The following is an 18,616-nucleotide window of genomic DNA, read 5'->3' as shown; positions in this document are numbered from 1 at the left end:
ATTGTCCTGACTTCTAATTGAGATGACTGATGCATACTAATCGCTTTACTGGACAGTCGCTTGGCCACACCCTTAGTGTTCTCATTTTTTGCAATATGGACAGGCTGAGAATTTTCCAAATCTTTAAATTCTGCTTCCTTTTTGCTTAACAATTCTGTCTTTCAGTCATTTCTCTCCTCTTGTATTTTACTATAAGCAGTCAGGAGAAGCCAAGCCACACCTTCAACACTTTGCTTGGAAATCTCTGAGCCAAATATCCAATTTCATTGTTTGCAAGTTCTACCCTCCACGAAACACTAGAACATGAATACAATTCAGCCAAATTTTTTGCCACCTTATAAGGAAGATCGCCTGTTCTCTGGTTTCCAATAACATATTCCTCATTTGCATCTGAAATCTCATCAGAATGACCTTTACTGTCCATATTTCTACTAACATTCTGTTATGATGGCTTAGATATTCTCGAGGAAGACTGAGGTCTCTCCACTGTCTTCTTTTTTTCCTGAGTCCTCACCAGAATCACCCGTAACATTATAATTCTAGCCTGTACCTCAAAACTATTCCAGCATCTCCCCAGTACTCAGGCCCAAAGCTGCAGCAGTGTAACTGGTAGCATTTCAAATAAGCATACCTTCCAGATTAGGGCTTCTTGGAAAGCAGTTATGTCACACACTGGGTGTTCGTTCTTGTTGATAATGGTTTGTTAATGTGTAAGTTAATAGTCAGGTGGCTATATCAAATTAGTCAAAGAATAGAAATCCGAGGAATGGCATAACCAAACATCCAGGAGCTCAGGTGTTTGGAAGGAAGAAGAAAAAAAAAGTTGTCAATGAAAAATCTGACATGTAGGGTTCAGGCCTTGAGTGTGGGTGCTCCTGACTAGGGCACTCTTGCCTTTGCCCATCTGCGCCTCCATCTGAGCATCACCCTCCCGGAGGCTGTTGGTGCAGTGCCGGCCATGGTCCCTTTCCTGGTAGTATGACTCTGGACTGTGGACTTGAGAAGCACACTGCATGTGGGAGACCTTTATGTGGGTAAAACCAATTGTGTTGGTGATGATATTTTTCAGTTTTATGAAATTCACTTTCATAATTTCATTGTTATAAAAGTATATTCTAATGGTTAGAATTGTACATTACTGGGGCTGGCTCAATGGCGAAGCAGTTAAGTTCATGCGTTCTGCTTCAGCGGCCCAGGGTTCGCCGGTTCGGATCCTGGGCACAGACCTACTCACTGCTCATCAAACCATGCTGAGGCAGCATCCCATATAGAAGAGCTACAACTCTACAACTATGATACACAACTGTGTACTGGGGCTTTGGAGACAAAAAAAAAAGAGGAAGATTGGCAAAAGATGTTAGCACAGGGCCAATCTTCCTCAAAAAAAAAAAAAGAATTGTACATTATGAAAATAGTTTTTTAAAACATTGAAATGGGTTTAATGAGATACTAGTGTTATGTTTGGTTATTTCCTCTGTTTAATGTCTGTCTCTGCATTGTAATGTTTTCACATTACCTTGTCGGTATTAAGAACAAATTATAAGGCTGAGCATCCAGTGAGTGCAAAGGAACATCCTACCCATTAGGAAATGGATTACAGAATAGAAGGAAGTAGACAGTGTCTTCAGTCTCTGTGTGCAGTGTGTTATATTTGTCGTGGATAAATAAACTGACAGGTGTAACAATCTACCCTCTAAAACAGAGCCTCCTTTGTTGGTCTGTCTTACTCTATTTTTTCTTCCTGATCACATCTGTAATACGTTCTGGCTCTTTCAGAAGTGGAGTTGTTTTCAGTGTTGTGATCATGCTGTCTTTTATTATAGGGGCCAGACACCTGCTGAGTCGGATTTCCAGGTGCTTGAAATTGCCAGAAAATTGGAAATGTACGGCATCAGATTTCACACAGCTTCTGACAGGGAGGGGGCCAAGATTAACCTGGCCGTTTCCCACATGGGTGTCCTTGTGTTCCAGGTAGGAAGGGTGGGGGAGTGGAGGGCAGGGGTGTTCTGTGGCTTGGTGGGTTTGCTTTTATATACGTTGGTCAATTTTTGTTCTGATGAATAAGGTCTTGGACTTGGAAGAGGAACTTTGCATGTCATCTAATCTGACCTCTCACCCAGTAGAGAAGTTGTTTTCTTGTCCTTGTCACTGTCACGGAGCCCACTGCCACCCCAGGGCACCCAGTCAGGTCCCGCTGTTCCTTCTAATGTTGAGCCAAAGGTTGCCCCCTTAGAACCTTAAACCAAGACTCTGGCTCTTCCCTGTGGAAGAGTCTCCGTGCCTCAGGGTGGACCTGCTGCACTGTGAGGTCTCTACAGTGGGTCGCAGTCATCGTTTAAGTACATGAAACAGAATAGACTAGAAAATATCGGAGGCCGTTGCATGTGGTAATGTCAGCATGGTCTTGTGGAGTTTTGTAGTGGTGTTTGGAGAGGCGAATAGTTACATACACAGTTCAAGTTCTCTTTGTAGTGAAGTATATGTGTCCTGGGGTTTGTGATGTCAAAGAGTGGGAAACAACTGCTGGAGAGCAGGCCCTCAGCATCTCCAGAGACCATAGATGAGGCCAAGTCCTCTCTTACCCAGGCTGAATGTGTCCACCTTCTGCTCTGACCCCGTCTTGGGAGCTCCCTAGTCACTGGCCCTTGTGAAATTGTGCCACTCGACCTTAACGTGGTGATCCTCAACAGGCCCGCTCAGTGAGCTGCGTTGTGGGAGGCTGCATGCTTGGAGTTGGGCACTGTTGCCTGCAGGAGCGCACTGCTCTTTGCACTGTGGGCGCCTTGGAACCTGTGTTCACCTAACTGGTGGGGTTGACTCAGGCCTCCCCAGTCAAGCCACGCTTGTCTCATTTTTCTTTTCCTTTCTTCTTTTTAACCTAGCCATCCAATTTCAATTTCTTGTCAGAAAAAAAATTTAATTTTGATTTTAGAATGTTAATTGTGTTATACTCTGTACTTAATGTGATGAAAGAACAATAAAAATCCATGATAGAGACAGCTTTAGCAAGCCATACGCTTTGAGTGGATGGTCCCAGGGCCTCCCACACCTGCTCACTCTGATGACAGTTCCTACATCATGCAGAGATTAAAATCACATATCCATCCAAATCGAGCTGTTGTCATTTTTCCAGAAAAGGACAAATAATTTGTAACTGAAGAAGTTGTGAAAGCAAGAGATTAGAGACTTCAGATTAAAGATGGCAGATTGAATTCATCTCTGCTCCCTCAAAACCCCCACCAGAATGACAACAAAGGTTTTTTGTTTTTTTTTAATTTAAATCAGTAAGAACAAAGAATGGAAAAGGAAACCACAGAAGATGAGGACTATCAGCAAAATTTTGGAAGTTGGGAAATGAGTAGATGAGTGGGAATTGATTGCAGAATGGGAAAGGCTGAAATCCAGTCGCCTGCGGGGAAAAACCAGGGAACAGGCCACTGTGTCCCCAGGGGCCGGGAAAGGCAGCTCTGACAACCAAGGCAGGCTGGGACTGGAGACAGAAACCCAGTTCTGTCTGTGTGAGGAGCATTTTCAGCACCAGATCCAAGCCAGCACAGCCCCTCCTTGTCCTGGAAGAGGGCAGGGGTCTTCCTCTCTAGAGTGCGCTCAGGTGGAGATGAGGTGCCTTGCAGTAGCCACTGTTAAGTGAAGGTTGAAGGGAAAACCTGTAATCTAACGGTGTGACAAGTCCTCCTGATCTCAGCCCCCTAGAATGCTGGCCAGGCTGACATCTTTGAGACAGCTCACCAGAGACCTGCTTACCAGAAAGTCCGACCAGCCTTGCAGGAGCCCTGCAGGTGTTGATGCTGGGACATCCCATGGTGACCCCACACCAGCCCACAGAGAGCTGCCAGCCAGCATTTTAGAGCCTCCTCTTTTAAAGACTTTGATTTGGAAACACTTTCAAACTTAAAGAGAAGCTGTGGGAATTAGAATAGCACATAGAGCCCCCACGTGCCCTTTACCCAGAGTCACTGGATTGGTGTTTCACCCACTTGCTTTATCATTTATAGTTCCCTCCTTCCCCCTCTCCACATGTGCACACACACCAACATGCATGCACACACACATGCACATGCACACACACAACTCTCTCTGAAGCATTTGAGAGTAAGTTGCATGTATCAAGGCCCTTTACCCCTAAGCACTTCAGTATGTATTTCCTAAGAACAGAATACTCCCTTCCATACCCACAATGTAGTCATCACTGGGGCAACTGATAAACAGTTCTTTAATCTAATGTACCATTTCTTTTCCAGTCTCATCAACTGTCCAGTGAGGTCCTTAAAGCTTTTGTTTTTCTCCAAGACAAGATCCAGTCCAGGAGCAGACATAGCATTTAGTTGTCAAGCCCTGGTCTCCTTTAACCTGGAGCATTTCTTTTTTCTTTATCTTTTATGACATTGACGGTTTTGAAGAACACAGTCCCTTTTTATTTTTAATAGAATGTTCCTCATTTGCTGTTTGTTGGCTATTTTCCTGGGATTAGACTCAGGTTACATGGTCCCAGCTGGACCACTACCTGGGTGATGTTGTGTCCTCCTCAGGGATCGCATCTGAGACACTGTCTGGCCTCGCTGGTGATGTGAACCTTGATCCCTGTGTTTTCTGGTTCTTCCACTGTATAGTTACTAGTTTTTCTCTTTCAGCCAATAAGTAATCTGAGGCACGATGCTTTAAGACCATACAGATATCCTGTCCCTTGTCCAATTTGCCCTCGATTTAGCATCCAGTGATGGTGCTTGCCTGAACCCCTGTTGACCAGGATGGTCACAAACTCCAGCATGCTAGAGCCTCTTTTATATGCAGGGGGGTAACTAAGGATGGCCAGAAATGTGACGAAAGCCTCTCTCTTGAGGGACAGATACCAACTTAGAGGGAAGAAGAGACTTAGAAGAAACAGAATCAGTGTCAGTGATGAAGGAAATGATAAAATAAAACAAACAAAACCTACAGTGTCCTCAGAGAGGATACTGTTTTTCGTCTATCAGATTGACAAAACAGAAAAATTGCTTTCTGCTATATCATGCTCATGAGGAATAGGAATGCTCCTTTATCAGAAGCGTAAAACTTTTACCCTGTAGTTTTTTATTTTAGCCTTGTTTGTAGTAGTAAAATACTGATCATTGATCATTAGAGGCAGGTTAAGTAAATGGTGGTGCATCCGCATCATGGACTATTGGGCAGCGGTACAAAGAACACGGATGCTGTCTATGTCCTGACAGAGAAAACATTCTTGGAGATTATTGTTATATGGGGAACAGATTCAAAACTGTGTGTGTAGTTTGCTGCCGCTTGTGGGAAAAGTTATACACACACACGCCACATTTATTCCATATGAAATAAACTGGTGACGTTAATCACTTCTAGGAAGACGACGAAGCTGGCAGGTTTGGGGAAGGGGTGAGAGAGAAACTTTTCACAGTGGACTCATTTTTGGTACCTTTAGAACTTAATGTATTGTTAATGTTATTATTGTAATCATTATTGTTGATGTCACTGTATTACATTTTCCAAAAAGCCTCACAAAAATAAGAGACAAACTTGCATCTCTGAAACAAGAGCAGGATGCAATCATAGGAACATATAGAGAACAACAGTGCTTGCAAATTTAAAAATGTGATAGCAGGAATGACAGTGTTGGCAGAACGAGAATGTTTGAAAGATAAAGTTGAGGAATCTCCACAAAGCAGAGTAAAAGATGAAAGATGGGAGAGAAAAGTAAAGAAAATTCAGGGAGGAATCCAGAAAGTGCAACATCCAGGAATTCTAGAGGCAGGAACCAGAAGCAGTGGAGGAGATTGTTAAAGAAAAAATTTCCAGAACTTAAGGCAAGAATTTCCAGGTTGAAAGTGCCTGCAAGTTCCTAGTATAACGAATAAAGATCTTCACAAGACACATCAGTATAAAAAGTCAAAATAGTAGAGAAGATCAGAGGGCTTCCAGGCGGAAAGAGAGAAAAGAAGGAAGGAGTTAGAATGGTGTTGGGCTTGTCATTAGCAGTATGGAAGCCAGAAGACCATGGGGCAGGCAGTGGTCCAGAATGAAAGAGTGTCATTCCCAGCCTAGAATCCTATGCCCCGTCTAACACGACTTCTGTACAGAGAGAAAAACACCTTTCAGACGTGCAATTTTTCAAAAACTTAAATCCTGCACACACTGTTTAAGGACACACTAGAGGAGAGAGTAAACCAAGAATGAGAATTGAGGAAATGAGACCAGCAAAGAGGAGGTGCAGGCCGTGCTCAGGTCAAGAGAACATTCCATCAACACACGAGCAGAAGGCAGAGGGCTCCAGGAGGGTGCCTACAAGAGAAAAATAGAACCAATAAACTATTTCGTGTGTTAAACCATATTGAAGAGTTTTAAGGTCCTGTAGGGAACTTTTAGGCTGAATTAGTGATAGGTACATAGAAAAGTAAGCAAATGAAAAGAGGCAATTAGTAACTCAAGGAAAATTAAAAGTAAAGAAACAAAATATAGTTATAATTCACCATGGCTCAACTTGTGAGCCGTACTTACATGATCAGTAATACAAATACCGAATTTAAAATCTACCAAAGGGGTAGATAATAACAACAATAAACAAGCACATAGGGACAGAGATTGGACTGGTGGTTACCAGAGGGGAAGGGGGGAGGGAGGAGGGCGAAAGGGATAATTCGGTACATGTGTGTGGTGATGGGTTGTAATTAGTATTTTGGTGGTGAACATGATGTAATCTATGCAGAAATAGAAGTATAATGATGTACACCTGAAATTTTTACAATGTTATAAACCAATGTTACTGCAATAAACAAAAAATTAAAAAATAAATAAATAAAGACAGGATCAACAATAAAAAATAAATAAATAAAAATAAAATAAAATAAAATAAAATCTACCAAAGGGGGCTGGCCCCATGGCATAGTGGTTAAGCGTGTGTGCTCTCCTGTTGGTGGCCCGGGTTCGGACCCCGGGCGCACACTGATGCACTGCTTATCAGGCCATGCTGTGGGGGCGTCCATTATAAAGTGGAGGAAGATGGGCACGGATGTTAGCCCAGGGCCAGTCTTCCTCAGCAAAAAGAGGAGGATTGGCATGGATGTTAGCTCAGGGCTGATCTTCCTCACACACACACAAAACAATTTTTTTTAATTTAAAAATAAATAAATAAATAAAAATAAAATCTACCAAAAATTGGGGGAGTGTGGGGTGGGGTGGATTTGAGGTAGTGGTGGTGTGCAAGTTCAGGAAGCGAGATCTCCAAGTGGAAAATGCACTGGCAGTCTTCAGCATGCTGTTCAGAGATATAGGTGAGTGAACGATGACTGGGGTACATCCCAGCAGAGGCGCCAGAGTTGCCGAAGGTAGTTCTGTGCGAGGAAGAGGACTTGAGGGTGGAGCGGGTGGGCCCTCAATGGCTGGGGTTTGTTTCAAGCCTTATTTGACATCTACAATTATGCCATGAATTATTTGATAAAAATTAGAATGAACGCAGGAGGTCTAAATGTCCGCAGCTAACTGCTCTGTTTTAAAAGTGCTAAGTCTCAAAGTCTGTCAGATCAAGGTGAGGGTACAGCAGGTGAAGGCTCTAATTGCCCTCACATTTTCTGTTTGTTTCTTCTTTTGATTTGTGACCATGGTTAAAACCCTGGGATATAGTAATTTTTTATTTTGACCAGAAGAGAAAATGGAAAGGCAAGCAAGCAGCTGGAAACAATCCTTTGCGAGTCTCCCTGCTGTTTTGTGCATCTTTCTTGGGACGACGTGTGCTTTCTCCACCTCTTTTGCAGGCCGTCAACTTTTTTTTTTTTTAATTATTTTATTGTCATATTGGCTTATAACATTGTGTAAATTTCAGGTTCACATTATTATATTTCAGCTTCTGTATAGACTGCGTTGTGTTCACCACCAATAGTCTTGTTTTATCCGTCACCGTACGTATGTGCCCCTTTACCACCCCTTTCCCCTCTGGTAACCACTAATCTGTTCTCCTTATCTATGTGTCTGTCTGTTTATCTTCCACATGAGTGAAATCATGTGGTACTTGTCTTTCTTTGTCTGACTTATTTCTTTTAGCATAATACCCTCAAGGTCCATCCATGTTGTCGCAAATGGCAGTTTTGTCTTTTTTTATGGCTGAGTAGCATTCCGTTGTATATATATACCACATCTTCTTGATCCATTCATCCGTTGGTGGGCACTTGCTTTGCTTCCACATCTTGGCTACTGTGAACAATGCTGCAAGGAACTTAGGGGTGCATACCTCTTTTTGAATTGTTGATGTCACGTTCTTTTGGTAAGTACCCAGTAGTGGAATAGCTGGATCATATGATATTTCTATTTTTAATTCTTTGAGAAATCTCCATGCTGTTTTCCATAATGGCTGCACCAGTTTTCATTCCCCCCAGCAGTATATGAGGGTTCCCTTTTCCCCACATCCTCTCCAACATTTATTTCTTGTCTTGTTAGTTATAGCCATTCTGATGGGTGTGAGGTGATATCTCATTGTAGCTTTGATTTGTATTTTCCTGGTAATTAGTGATGTTGAACATCTTTTCATGCACCTGTGTATCTTTTCATGTGCTATCTGTATATCTTCTCTGGAAACATGTCTGTTCATGTCATCTGCTCTTTTTTTTTTTTTTTTTGCTGGGAAAGATTTGTTCTGAGCTAACATCTGTTGCCAATCTTCCTCTCTTTTTTTTTTCCTCCCCAAAGCCCCAATAGATAGTTGTAGATTCTAGTTGTCCTTCTAGTTCTTCTTCTCTGCTCATTTTTTGATCGGGTTGTTCATTTTTTTGTTGTTGAGTTGTATGAGTTCTTCATATATTTTGGATATTAACCCCTTGTCAGATATGTGATTTGAAAATATTTCCTCCCAGTTGGTGGGTTGTCTTTTCATTTTGTTGATGGTTTCCTTTGCCATGAAGAAGCTTTTTAGTCTGATGTAGTCCCATTTGTTTATTTTTTCTTTTGTTCCCTTTGCCTGAGTAGACATGGTATTCAAAAACATACTGCTCAGATTGATGTCAAAGAGCGTACTGCCTGTGTTTTCTTCTAGGAGTTTTATGGTTTCAGGTCTTACATTCAAGTCTTTAATCCATTTTGAATTAATTTTTGTGTATAGTATAAGATAATGGTCTACTTGCATTCTTTTGCATGTGGCTGTCTGGTTTTCCCAGCACCATTTATTGAAGAGACTTTCCTTTCTTCCTTGTATGTTGGCTCCTTTGTCTAAGATTAGGTGTCCATAGATGTGTGGGTTTATTTCTGGGCTCTCAATTCTGTTCCATTGATCTCTGTGTCTGTTTTTTTGAAATAGAAGGTACATGCCAGTACCATGCCCTTTTGATTACTATAGCTTTGTAGTATATTTTGAATTCAGGGAGTGTGATACCTCCAACTTTATATGGAATAACAGAAGACCCCAATAGACAAAGCAATCCTGAGAAAAAAGAACAAAGTTGGAGCCACTGGCTTTTTTAAGTGTCTGCCCTGGGCACGTAAACAATGTCGAGAATTGAGAGCTAAGTTGTGAGGGCTTTGTTTTCTTTTGTTGATGTTTTGTGTTTTGTTTGTTTGCTTTTTTTGAGAACATAGTTGAAAATCCTCCAATATTTTACTTTGAGTAGAAATTAGAGTAACTTAGTGTTTGGGCAGTATTTTGGGAGCTTCTTCAGTTCTCACGTAGACGTAAGCATTTTATCTTGGCTTTGAGGACATCTCTTTTCTTTTTTTTGAGGAAGATTGGCCCTGAGCTAACATCTGTTGCCAATCTTCCTCTTTTTCTTTTTTCTCCCCAATGCCCCAGTACATAGTTGTATATCCTAGTTGTGGGTCCTTCTAGTTCTTCTATGTGGGATGCTGCCTCAGCATGGCTTGATGATTGGTGAGTAGGTCCACTCCCAGGATCCAAACTGGCGAACCCCAGGCCACCAAAGAGGAATGCGGGAATTTAACTGCTACGCCACCGGGCCGGCCCCCTGAGGACATCTCTTAACTCAGGAATTTTTTTAGTTGAGATATAATTCATATACCATAAAATTCACCATTTTATAGTACACATTCAGTTCTTTTTAGTCTATTCACAGAATTGTGCAACCATCACCACTATCTAATCCCAGAACATTTTAATCCCCTCCCATACCCATTAGCAGTCACTCCCCCTCCCCCAGCCCCTGAAGCCACTAATCTGCTTTCTATCTCTATGGATTTCCTTCTTCTAGACATTTCATGTAAATGGGATCATACAGTATGTGGTCCTTTTTGCCTGGCTTCTTTCCCTTGTTTTAAAAGTTGACCCATGTTGTAGCAAGTTCTAGCACCTCATTCCTTTGTATGGCTGAAGATGTTTTTTTTCATTATCTCTAAAGGGAAAACATTCCTTACCTTACTGTTCCCCATCTCAGGTTTGCAGAAAAGAGTAAATGGTCATGATGGTCAAGAGTAAAATAGAAAATGCCAGAAAAGTGTTTAATACATTTAAAATTTTTATTTTGAAACAATTTCAAGCTTACAGAAAAGTTACAAGAACAGTGCAAAGACCCCTGTCCAGATTTCACCAGTTGCCCTAATCGTGCTTATTGCAAAAGATCCGATCTAAGATCAAATGCCATGTTCAGTCATTGTGTCTCTCTAGTCTCTTCAATCTGGAACTTTCTTCCTTCTTTCCTTGATTCTCATGACCTTGATGTTTTGGGGGATTACAGGCCAGTCATTTTGTGGAATGACCATAATATGGGCTTGTCCAGTACTTGCTGAAGATCAGACCCTGGCTAAGCTTCTAGGGTGGGTGAATCTCAGAAGTGATGGTGTGCCTGGTACAGCATGTGAGGTGGCCCATGGTATCCATGTGTCTCATTGCTAGTATCAACATCGATCACTTGGTCAGATGGCGCTTGACAAGCTTCTCTACTTACTGTTTATCCTTTAATTAAGTATTTTGTGGTGAGACACTTTGAGATGACATAAATATCCATACCACATCCCAGTCACCTCCTCCTTGGATTATTCTAATGGTTACCACATGACAACTTTTTAAATTCCATTCTTTGTGCTCCTGGAAGGGTTTTCTCCCCATTTGTTTCGTTTCTTTGTCACTGTGGACTCATGGATTTGTATTATAATTCCAATTATAATAATCCGAGTTATAATCTGATACTTGATAATCTGTTGTCATCATTATTTATGTTGATCTTTAAATTGTCCCACATTTGGCCATTGGGAGTCCCTTCAAGCTGGCTCATGTGTCCTTTTGACATGTCATATCATTTTTTGAGCATTTGTTTGCTTTCTTACACAACAAGATATTCCAGATTAATTTTGTACTTTGACTGCTTCCCCCTAGAAGACCAAACATCACTGGTCTTTTTAGTGGAGAGTAGTATGTGGAAACCAAGATCCATGTACTAGGTGTGCCCCTTGGTTTTTGGGGTGTTAAGAGTTCACGTCACTAGTTCCATTTCCAGTCCAGCACCCCAGGGCTCATTCTAGCTTTCCTTCTCTCCTTCAGTGAGAAACCCAACTCTGCTCCCAACCCTGCCTAACCACCACCATTGCCCCTTCCCGAGCACCCTCTTCACAGGGGTGGGCTTCAAAAATGTTTGCTGTTAACATTGATAAAGAATAGTTTGTAATAAAGCCTTATCAAAGAAATCAAGTTATCTTTCTAAAACAGATTAGTATGTTTAGTATTGCCATTTTAATTCAGTCATCCCAGATATAATTGTAAAATATCAAGTGGGTTGCTGTGTTATCTGGCAAGGATATAATTGAAACATTCCTTGTTTCATGAGAAATTGTGTGTGTGTGTCTGTATTACAAAGATGTTACCAAGTGTCCATCTCTTGAATTTCAGAGTGCCACCAAAATTAACACTTTCAACTGGTCCAGGGTTCGTAAACTCAGCTTCAAGAGGAAAAGGTTTCTTATCAAACTCCACCCAGAGGTCCATGTAAGTATTATTTTTAGCACTTTTTAAATTATAAGAGAATTTATTCTGCTAGAATATTGGGTTTTTTAATTACTTTATAAATCATTTCAGTATAATGCACACAAGAATTTCAGAAGAGGATTCGGGACTGGGGTCTGGAAGGGCTTTTGGGTCATCTGCCCAGCAGTTCTCACCTTGAGGGTGCAGCAGCGTCACTAGGGGACTGGTTACACCACAATTGCTGGGTTCCACCCCCAGGTTTCAGATTCAGCAGGTCTGGGGTGGGCCTGAGCGTGTGCACATCTAAACAGCTCCCAGGGCTGCTGAGAACTGCTGGTTTATTGCAGCCTCTTTGTTCTCTAGGTAACAAAGCTGAAATACAGATGGTTAAGTGGGACCTGAAGCCCTACAGCAGATTGGTGTTAGAGCTTCTGTCCAAAGTGAACCCAGGGCGTTCCCAGTGTTCTCATGTGTCTTTGATTCAGAAATTGACCCTTAACTAGCTCTAATTGAAGAAGCTTTGATTTTCAGAAAATAAATATTCCTTCCTTTTGAGACTGTCAGTCAATAAAGTAATAATGACATATGAATTTAGTGAAAGGAGTAGAAATGGAAAAATGAATATGTGCAATCTGACAGTTGGGGGAAATCCGATACTTCAGACTGTTCAAAGGTATTTACATTGTTACAGCTCCAGTGTACAAGGGAAGTTAGGAAATAGAAAGCAGATTAGCTGAGCCACTGTGGGCTTGAAGCTTAAGAGGCTGTGTCGGCTTAGACACACCTGGAGCAGCGGCAGATGTGGAGCCCTGGACCAGTCAGAGGAAAGGCTTTACCTAAGCTGTTCAGAGGCGCTTGATTAGCAAGGGCTTTTGTCAAACACCAGGTTCACGTGCTCTATGTGAGTATGTTTATTTTTGGTAGAGGTGTGAAAGGATGGCTTGTTTATTATTCAAATTTCTATGGATGAAAGGAAGGTATAAGGAATGCCAAAAACATATACAAAATGCAAGTAAAAGGCTGCTTTTTTCTCAAAAAATATGTTTCTGGCGATTATTCTGAAAAGATAGGGAAAGAAGAGAATATGTGCCCAATATACAATTACAATATTGTATACAATATACAATACTGCCCAATATATTCAGGCAACTATTAATTGGAATACCATGATATTTCAAAGTTCAGAACTATGTCCATATCTGCACTTCACGAAGTTACATTTTATATCCTAAGCACTTAGATTTTTAAGACTAAACATAGGAGTCAAAGTATTACAGTCTTTCTGAAAGTAATTTGGTAAATGTATGTCATGAGGTTCAGAATGTGCATTGTTCTTGAGCTCAGTGTGACATTTCTAGGGATTTATCCTAAGGAATAACCATGAGCAATAATGCAGTAGTTTCTTTGTGGTGGTGTTTGTGAGCCTGAAAAACTACATATCCTGGACATCCAAAACATCCCCAAAAAACCCGCAGGAAAATAGTTCAGTAATAACACATAAATATATTGACTGGCGTGGAAAGATGCCATCGTTTGCCAGGTGGGAAAAGATTATAAAGATGTGCTTCAGAATGTTAGCAGTTGTGTGATTATAGATGACTGCCTTTTTCTGATATTTCTACAGTGAAATGTGTTTTCTTCTCTTAAATGTAAATGGAACCAGAAGTCTTTGTATATGATTTCCAGAAAAAATATCTTCCTAATTTTTAATTTTGGAGTAGCTTGTTGTCTGAACTGCTTCCTAAATTTTATTCCTAAATTAGTTTCCTAAACTTTGTATTTTGTTTCTAGGGACCTTACCAGGACACACTGGAATTCTTGTTTGGTAGTAGAGATGAATGTAAGAACTTCTGGAAGATTTGTGTGGAGTACCATACCTTCTTTAGACTTTTTGATCAACCTAAGCCAAAAGCAAAAGCCGTCTTCTTCAGCAGGGGCTCCTCCTTCAGATACAGGTGGGGTGTGCCACACGCCAGGAGGGACTCGGGCTGGTGTGTAGAACTGAGAACGTAAATATCCCTAGTCAAGAAAGGAATGTTGTAAAATCTTTCAGAGAATTACATACAGAATGCAGCCATTGTAAAACTAAAGAAAGCATATCAAATAAAACAGTGCAAAAAATAAGCTTAATAAAAACTGTATTTAGAATATCAGTTATGCCTATTGCAAAGCATAATGTTAAAATGCATATGTAAATTTATGAGAGAGGATGGGCAAGTCTTTGCCTTTGCCTTTGTGAAAAATTAATACTGTGAATTACTGTTGATTTTTTTCTTTAAAATCTGAACCTTTATTCACAGTGGAAGAACTCAGAAACAACTAGTAGATTATGTCAAAGACGGTGGGATGAGGAGAATTCCATATGAAAGGTGAGCTCTGTGGTCTTTATGGTATAAGTGTATGCTTTTAAAATTAGTATTTTAAATATTTTTAAACTTTATTTGAATACAGGTCATTTCAAGTACATAAACATGTATTTTGACACTTGAGTTCTGTTTTTTTATTTCTTTTAAAGATAATGGATTTATAATATCTTTTTAAAGATTATGGATTTATAATATCTTTTTACAGTTATTGTATACGGACACAGATATTACTTTTTAGTTGCTAGTTCATATAGCTTAGTTTATATATAATGTTTTTACATAGTATGATAAACTTTGAACCCGAAAATTCATGTTGTTTCTTTGCATGTGGAATTTTTCCTTCAGTGTCGGGGGACGATTGTCCCTCTTCTGGTACAGCTATTTTTTATTTGAATTCTTGTTTTCTGTTATCCTACTCATTTCTAGTTAGATGCTTTATGGCATGTTTTCAGAGTCTTAGCCACATTTTTATGTGAGTTTTTCCTCATGGGCGCAGCACATGCAGCATCAAAAACAGATATCAAGAGAGGAGGGCCTGGTGCCTCATGCTTATTCTCTGTTTGCAGAAGACACAGCAAGACTCGGATGTCCATCCGTGCTCTGACTGCCGACTTGCCAAGGCAGGTGAGTCCTACGTGTTAGGACATACACAGTATTAATTACCAGTACCCTTTTGGAAAATAATCTGGCAATGTTGTAACAAGAGTCTTAAAATTAGTTGTGTCATTCACATGGCAATTCCAGTCTTGGGACTCTGTTTGCAGAAAGGAGTCCTAAGTAAAGAGAAGTCTTTGTGCAGTGAGATGCATGTCATTGGTAACACAGAAATCCTGAAGAGCACCGTCTGTGCTGGGTGATTCAGCAGCACTGTGTTGGGTGTGTCCATTTGATGGACTGCTTGAGAGCCATTAAAAATCTTGTTTTAGGGGCCAGCCCGGTCATGTAGTGGTTAAGTTCACATGCTCCGCTTTAGCAGCCTGGGGTTCGTGGATTCGGATCCTGGGTGCGGACCTACACACTGCTCATCAAGCCATGCTGTGGCGGCATCCCACATACAAAATAGAGGAAGACTGGCACAGATGTTAGCTCAGGGACAATCTTCCTCACCAAAAACAAAAGTCATAAAAATCTTATTTTAGAAGAATAGTGCGTGACCAGGGACACATTAAAAATATGTTACTAAGTGAAACTAGCACAGGTTGCAAGACAGCCTGTGTAATATGTTCCTCATTTTGATTTAAAAGACACATAGATTTATAGAGAAAAAAGGCTAGAGGATGATTCGAGGCAATTTTTATTTACAGTGGACATATACTGCTTTTTGTTGTCAGGAAAACAACTGAGTGAATATTACTTTTATAAAAGCTTGAATCAGTGGTAAATGCTAGCTTAGGGAAATGATTTACTTAATTAAACTGTATTCACTGAGTGGGATTTTTTGCTATTATTTTAAGGGTGAAAAGCAGGAAACAAATTTACATCTCTATGTGTTTGACATGATTACAACTATATTAAAACACACAGGCACACACAAACACTTCATAGAAAAACGGTTGGGCAGCGTCCCAAAATGTGATGGTAACAGTTCTGTGCCACTGTGATGGGACATGGGTGACCTTTCTGTGTTTCAGATCCACTTCACTGTAATCCCTTGCTGTTTTCATGTTTGCATATTAACTTCCACATGCCAGCTCTTTTTGTGTAATATTATATCATAACTGTTTGCTCATGCAGCTGTATAGTTTCTTATTTATCATTTTTTATTTCTGCACAATGTTAATTTTCGTTGCCAGTTTGTAGTTTACCCTATTGTAGTATTTCCAGAAGCTGCACTCGTAACTCATATGTTAAAGCTCATGTGTCCCAAACTTTTTTTAAAATAAAAACATTCTTTAACTCTTCTAGGTATGTTTCCTATTTAGAAATTCCTTGTTAAATCAATTGAAATTAAAAGAATTTATTCTTGTTTCTTTAACAAAGTTCAAATTTATGAATAGTCTAAAATAGCATGAATAGTCTAAAAGTTACATTTAAGCTTTCACTTGTCGGATATTGTCTTTTAAAAGCCACAAGAGGGGGCTGGTCCCGTGGCTTAGAGGTTAAGTGCGTGCGCTCCGGTGCTGGTGGCCCGGGTTCGGATCCCGGGCGCGCACCGACGCACCGCTTCTCCGGCCATGCTGAGGCCGCGTCCCACATACAGCAACTAGAAGGATGTGCAGCTATGACATACAGCTATCTACTGGGCTTTGGGGGAAAAAATAAATAAATAAAATTTAAAAGCCACAAGAGGGGCCAGCCTGGTGGCTCAAGCTGTTAAGTGTGCGTGCTCCACTGCAGCGGCCCGGGGTTCGCCGGTTCAGATCCCGGGCTCGCACCGATGCACTGCTTGTCAAGCCATGCTGTGGCGGCATGCCGTATAAAGTGGAGGAAGATGGGTATGGATGTTAGCCCAGGGCCAGTCTTCCTCAGCAAAAAGAGGGGGATTGGCAGATGTTAGCTCAGGGCCAATCTTCCTCACAAAAAAATAAATAAATAAATAAAAATACAAGTCACAAGAGAATATTGAATATGCTGGAATGATTAAGAAAAAGTGATATAGGGGGCTGGACCCTTGGCCTAGTGGTTAAGTTCAGCGCACTCCACTTCAGCGGCCCACATTTGCAGGTTCGGATCCCAAGTGTAGACCTACACCACTCGTCAGCCATGCTGTGGCAGCGACCCACGTCTGAAATAGAGGAAGATTGGCACAGATGTTAGCTCAGGGAAAATCTTCCTCACCAAAAAAAAAAAAGGAAAAGTGATACAGTAAACATTTGAAAATAGATTAATCTTATGGATTATGAGCTACTATTTTGTTTCTAAAAGGTTAATGGCTGTGCCTTCTATCATTGCATTTGCTTGTATTGCATACCGTTCCTTGCACAGAAAGTTATTCAGTACTGTTTGGTTATATTTTGGTCTACCACCCTCTTGATCATGTTGTGTGTATATGTGTGGTATGAGGTTTTCTGGAAGCATGACTGTGTCTCAGTGATGCATGAGGAGTGACATAACAAGTAAGGAGGGCTCACTCCATGTCCTTATGTGTGGGACTGTGAGTGGGGACATGGTGCAGGGCGCCATGGGTATTGAGTAGTGCAGCATGGCTACTTGACTTCTCTGGTCACAGTCCCTCCAGCATTTCCTCCTGCTCATGAGCCTCTTCTCACTCATCCTTTGGGCTACTCCAGTGTTTTCAAAATGCCTCAGGGCTCCTGTGCCACTTGTATTGGCCAGGAGCATCGTAGGCAGAGCCCCTCCACCTTCACTGCCTCTGTGAGTGCACTGATGCATTTCATCACTCCCTGGTGGCGGCCCTCCAACAGAGGAATGCCGAGTGCCGCAGGACTTTTGGATGTGTTTCTCACCTGTGGGTGCTTTGCTTTAGGATATTGTGAGCTGAGTGGAAGGGCTCACTCTCTCTCTAGCTGTCTTTTACCCCTCAGGGAACCGGTAAATACCCAAAAACATTCTCATGCAACGTCAAGGTGACACGGGATGCCAAGGAGACGTGGAGTGCACGTGGCTAGGTTTTAGTGAGGGAGATGTTCTTTACTGTAGACATTTAATGCCATAAGAGAAAAAAATGGAATTATGAGAGATTATAAACAGATGATCCTGGATCTTTTTGAAATCCTGTGTGTATTTACACATCTTCACTTCTAAAAGGGAAAGTCTGATCAATTGCCCGTCTTTGTAAAAGCTGTGATAGAAATGGGTGAATGTGCTAATTTGGGTCCACTTCTCTTTGCAACTTTCTAATGGTAATTTGTAATTTTGTGTGTTCTTTTTTTCTTTTCTTAATTTTGATCCCCAGAGCGTCTCATTCACCGAAGGCATGAGGACTTCTGCGTCCCCATCTTCAATAAATGCTTCCTTCTGTTCGGTCCCTACCTCCCCTCTGGCCCCTCCCGGCCCACCTGATTTCAAGGACAGCAGCAGCTCCCTAACGGAGCCCCAGGCTCCTGACGTCAAGAGGCCAGCTGCAGAGAGGAGCAGCAGAGCAGCAGTTGAAGCCCCTGACTCGAGACAGGCCCAGCCCCCTGGCCCCGCCGCGCTTCAGCCTTGTCAAGGTGTTGGGTTTTGTCGTGTTGTGAGGAGTTGCAGCCCCAGCAGTCCTATGGGGCAGAGTTGTAGCCCCTTAGACATAGAGGCAGGGGTCACTGGCAGGGAGCTCAGAGCTGCTAATAAAAACAACTGTGGTGAGGGTGACTTGACCATGGGCTCATCCCCCTCCAAGGGGGAGTACCTGTGTGGCTGGCAGAGCAGTGGGGGGGGCCCTGTTTTCACATTG

At 41.5% G+C, this 18,616-nt stretch overlaps 1 protein-coding gene across 5 annotated transcripts in view; it reads left to right on the top strand.

The window, feature by feature from the left end:
• The window catches only part of FARP2 (FERM, ARH/RhoGEF and pleckstrin domain protein 2), a 111,053-nt gene that overhangs the window by 56,641 nt on the left and 35,796 nt on the right, over positions 1–18,616 (top strand). For all 5 annotated transcript variants that reach the window (XM_087424559.1, XM_087424558.1, XM_087424555.1 and 2 more), the window contains exons 8-13: positions 1,824–1,971; positions 11,843–11,938; positions 13,709–13,872; positions 14,218–14,286; positions 14,850–14,907; positions 18,140–18,395. In XM_087424559.1, the coding sequence (XP_087280685.1) occupies positions 1,824–1,971; positions 11,843–11,938; positions 13,709–13,872; positions 14,218–14,286; positions 14,850–14,907; positions 18,140–18,395 (791 nt within the window). The remainder of the gene's footprint in view (positions 1–1,823; positions 1,972–11,842; positions 11,939–13,708; positions 13,873–14,217; positions 14,287–14,849; positions 14,908–18,139; positions 18,396–18,616) is intronic.

This window comes from Ceratotherium simum, chromosome 37, assembly GCF_057802395.1.
Source record: "Ceratotherium simum simum isolate JZ-2026a chromosome 37, ASM5780239v1, whole genome shotgun sequence".
Classification (NCBI taxonomy): domain Eukaryota; kingdom Metazoa; phylum Chordata; class Mammalia; order Perissodactyla; family Rhinocerotidae; genus Ceratotherium; species Ceratotherium simum.
Note: the sequence above shows the minus strand (reverse complement) of the source record. Positions and strands in the feature narration are given on the sequence as shown.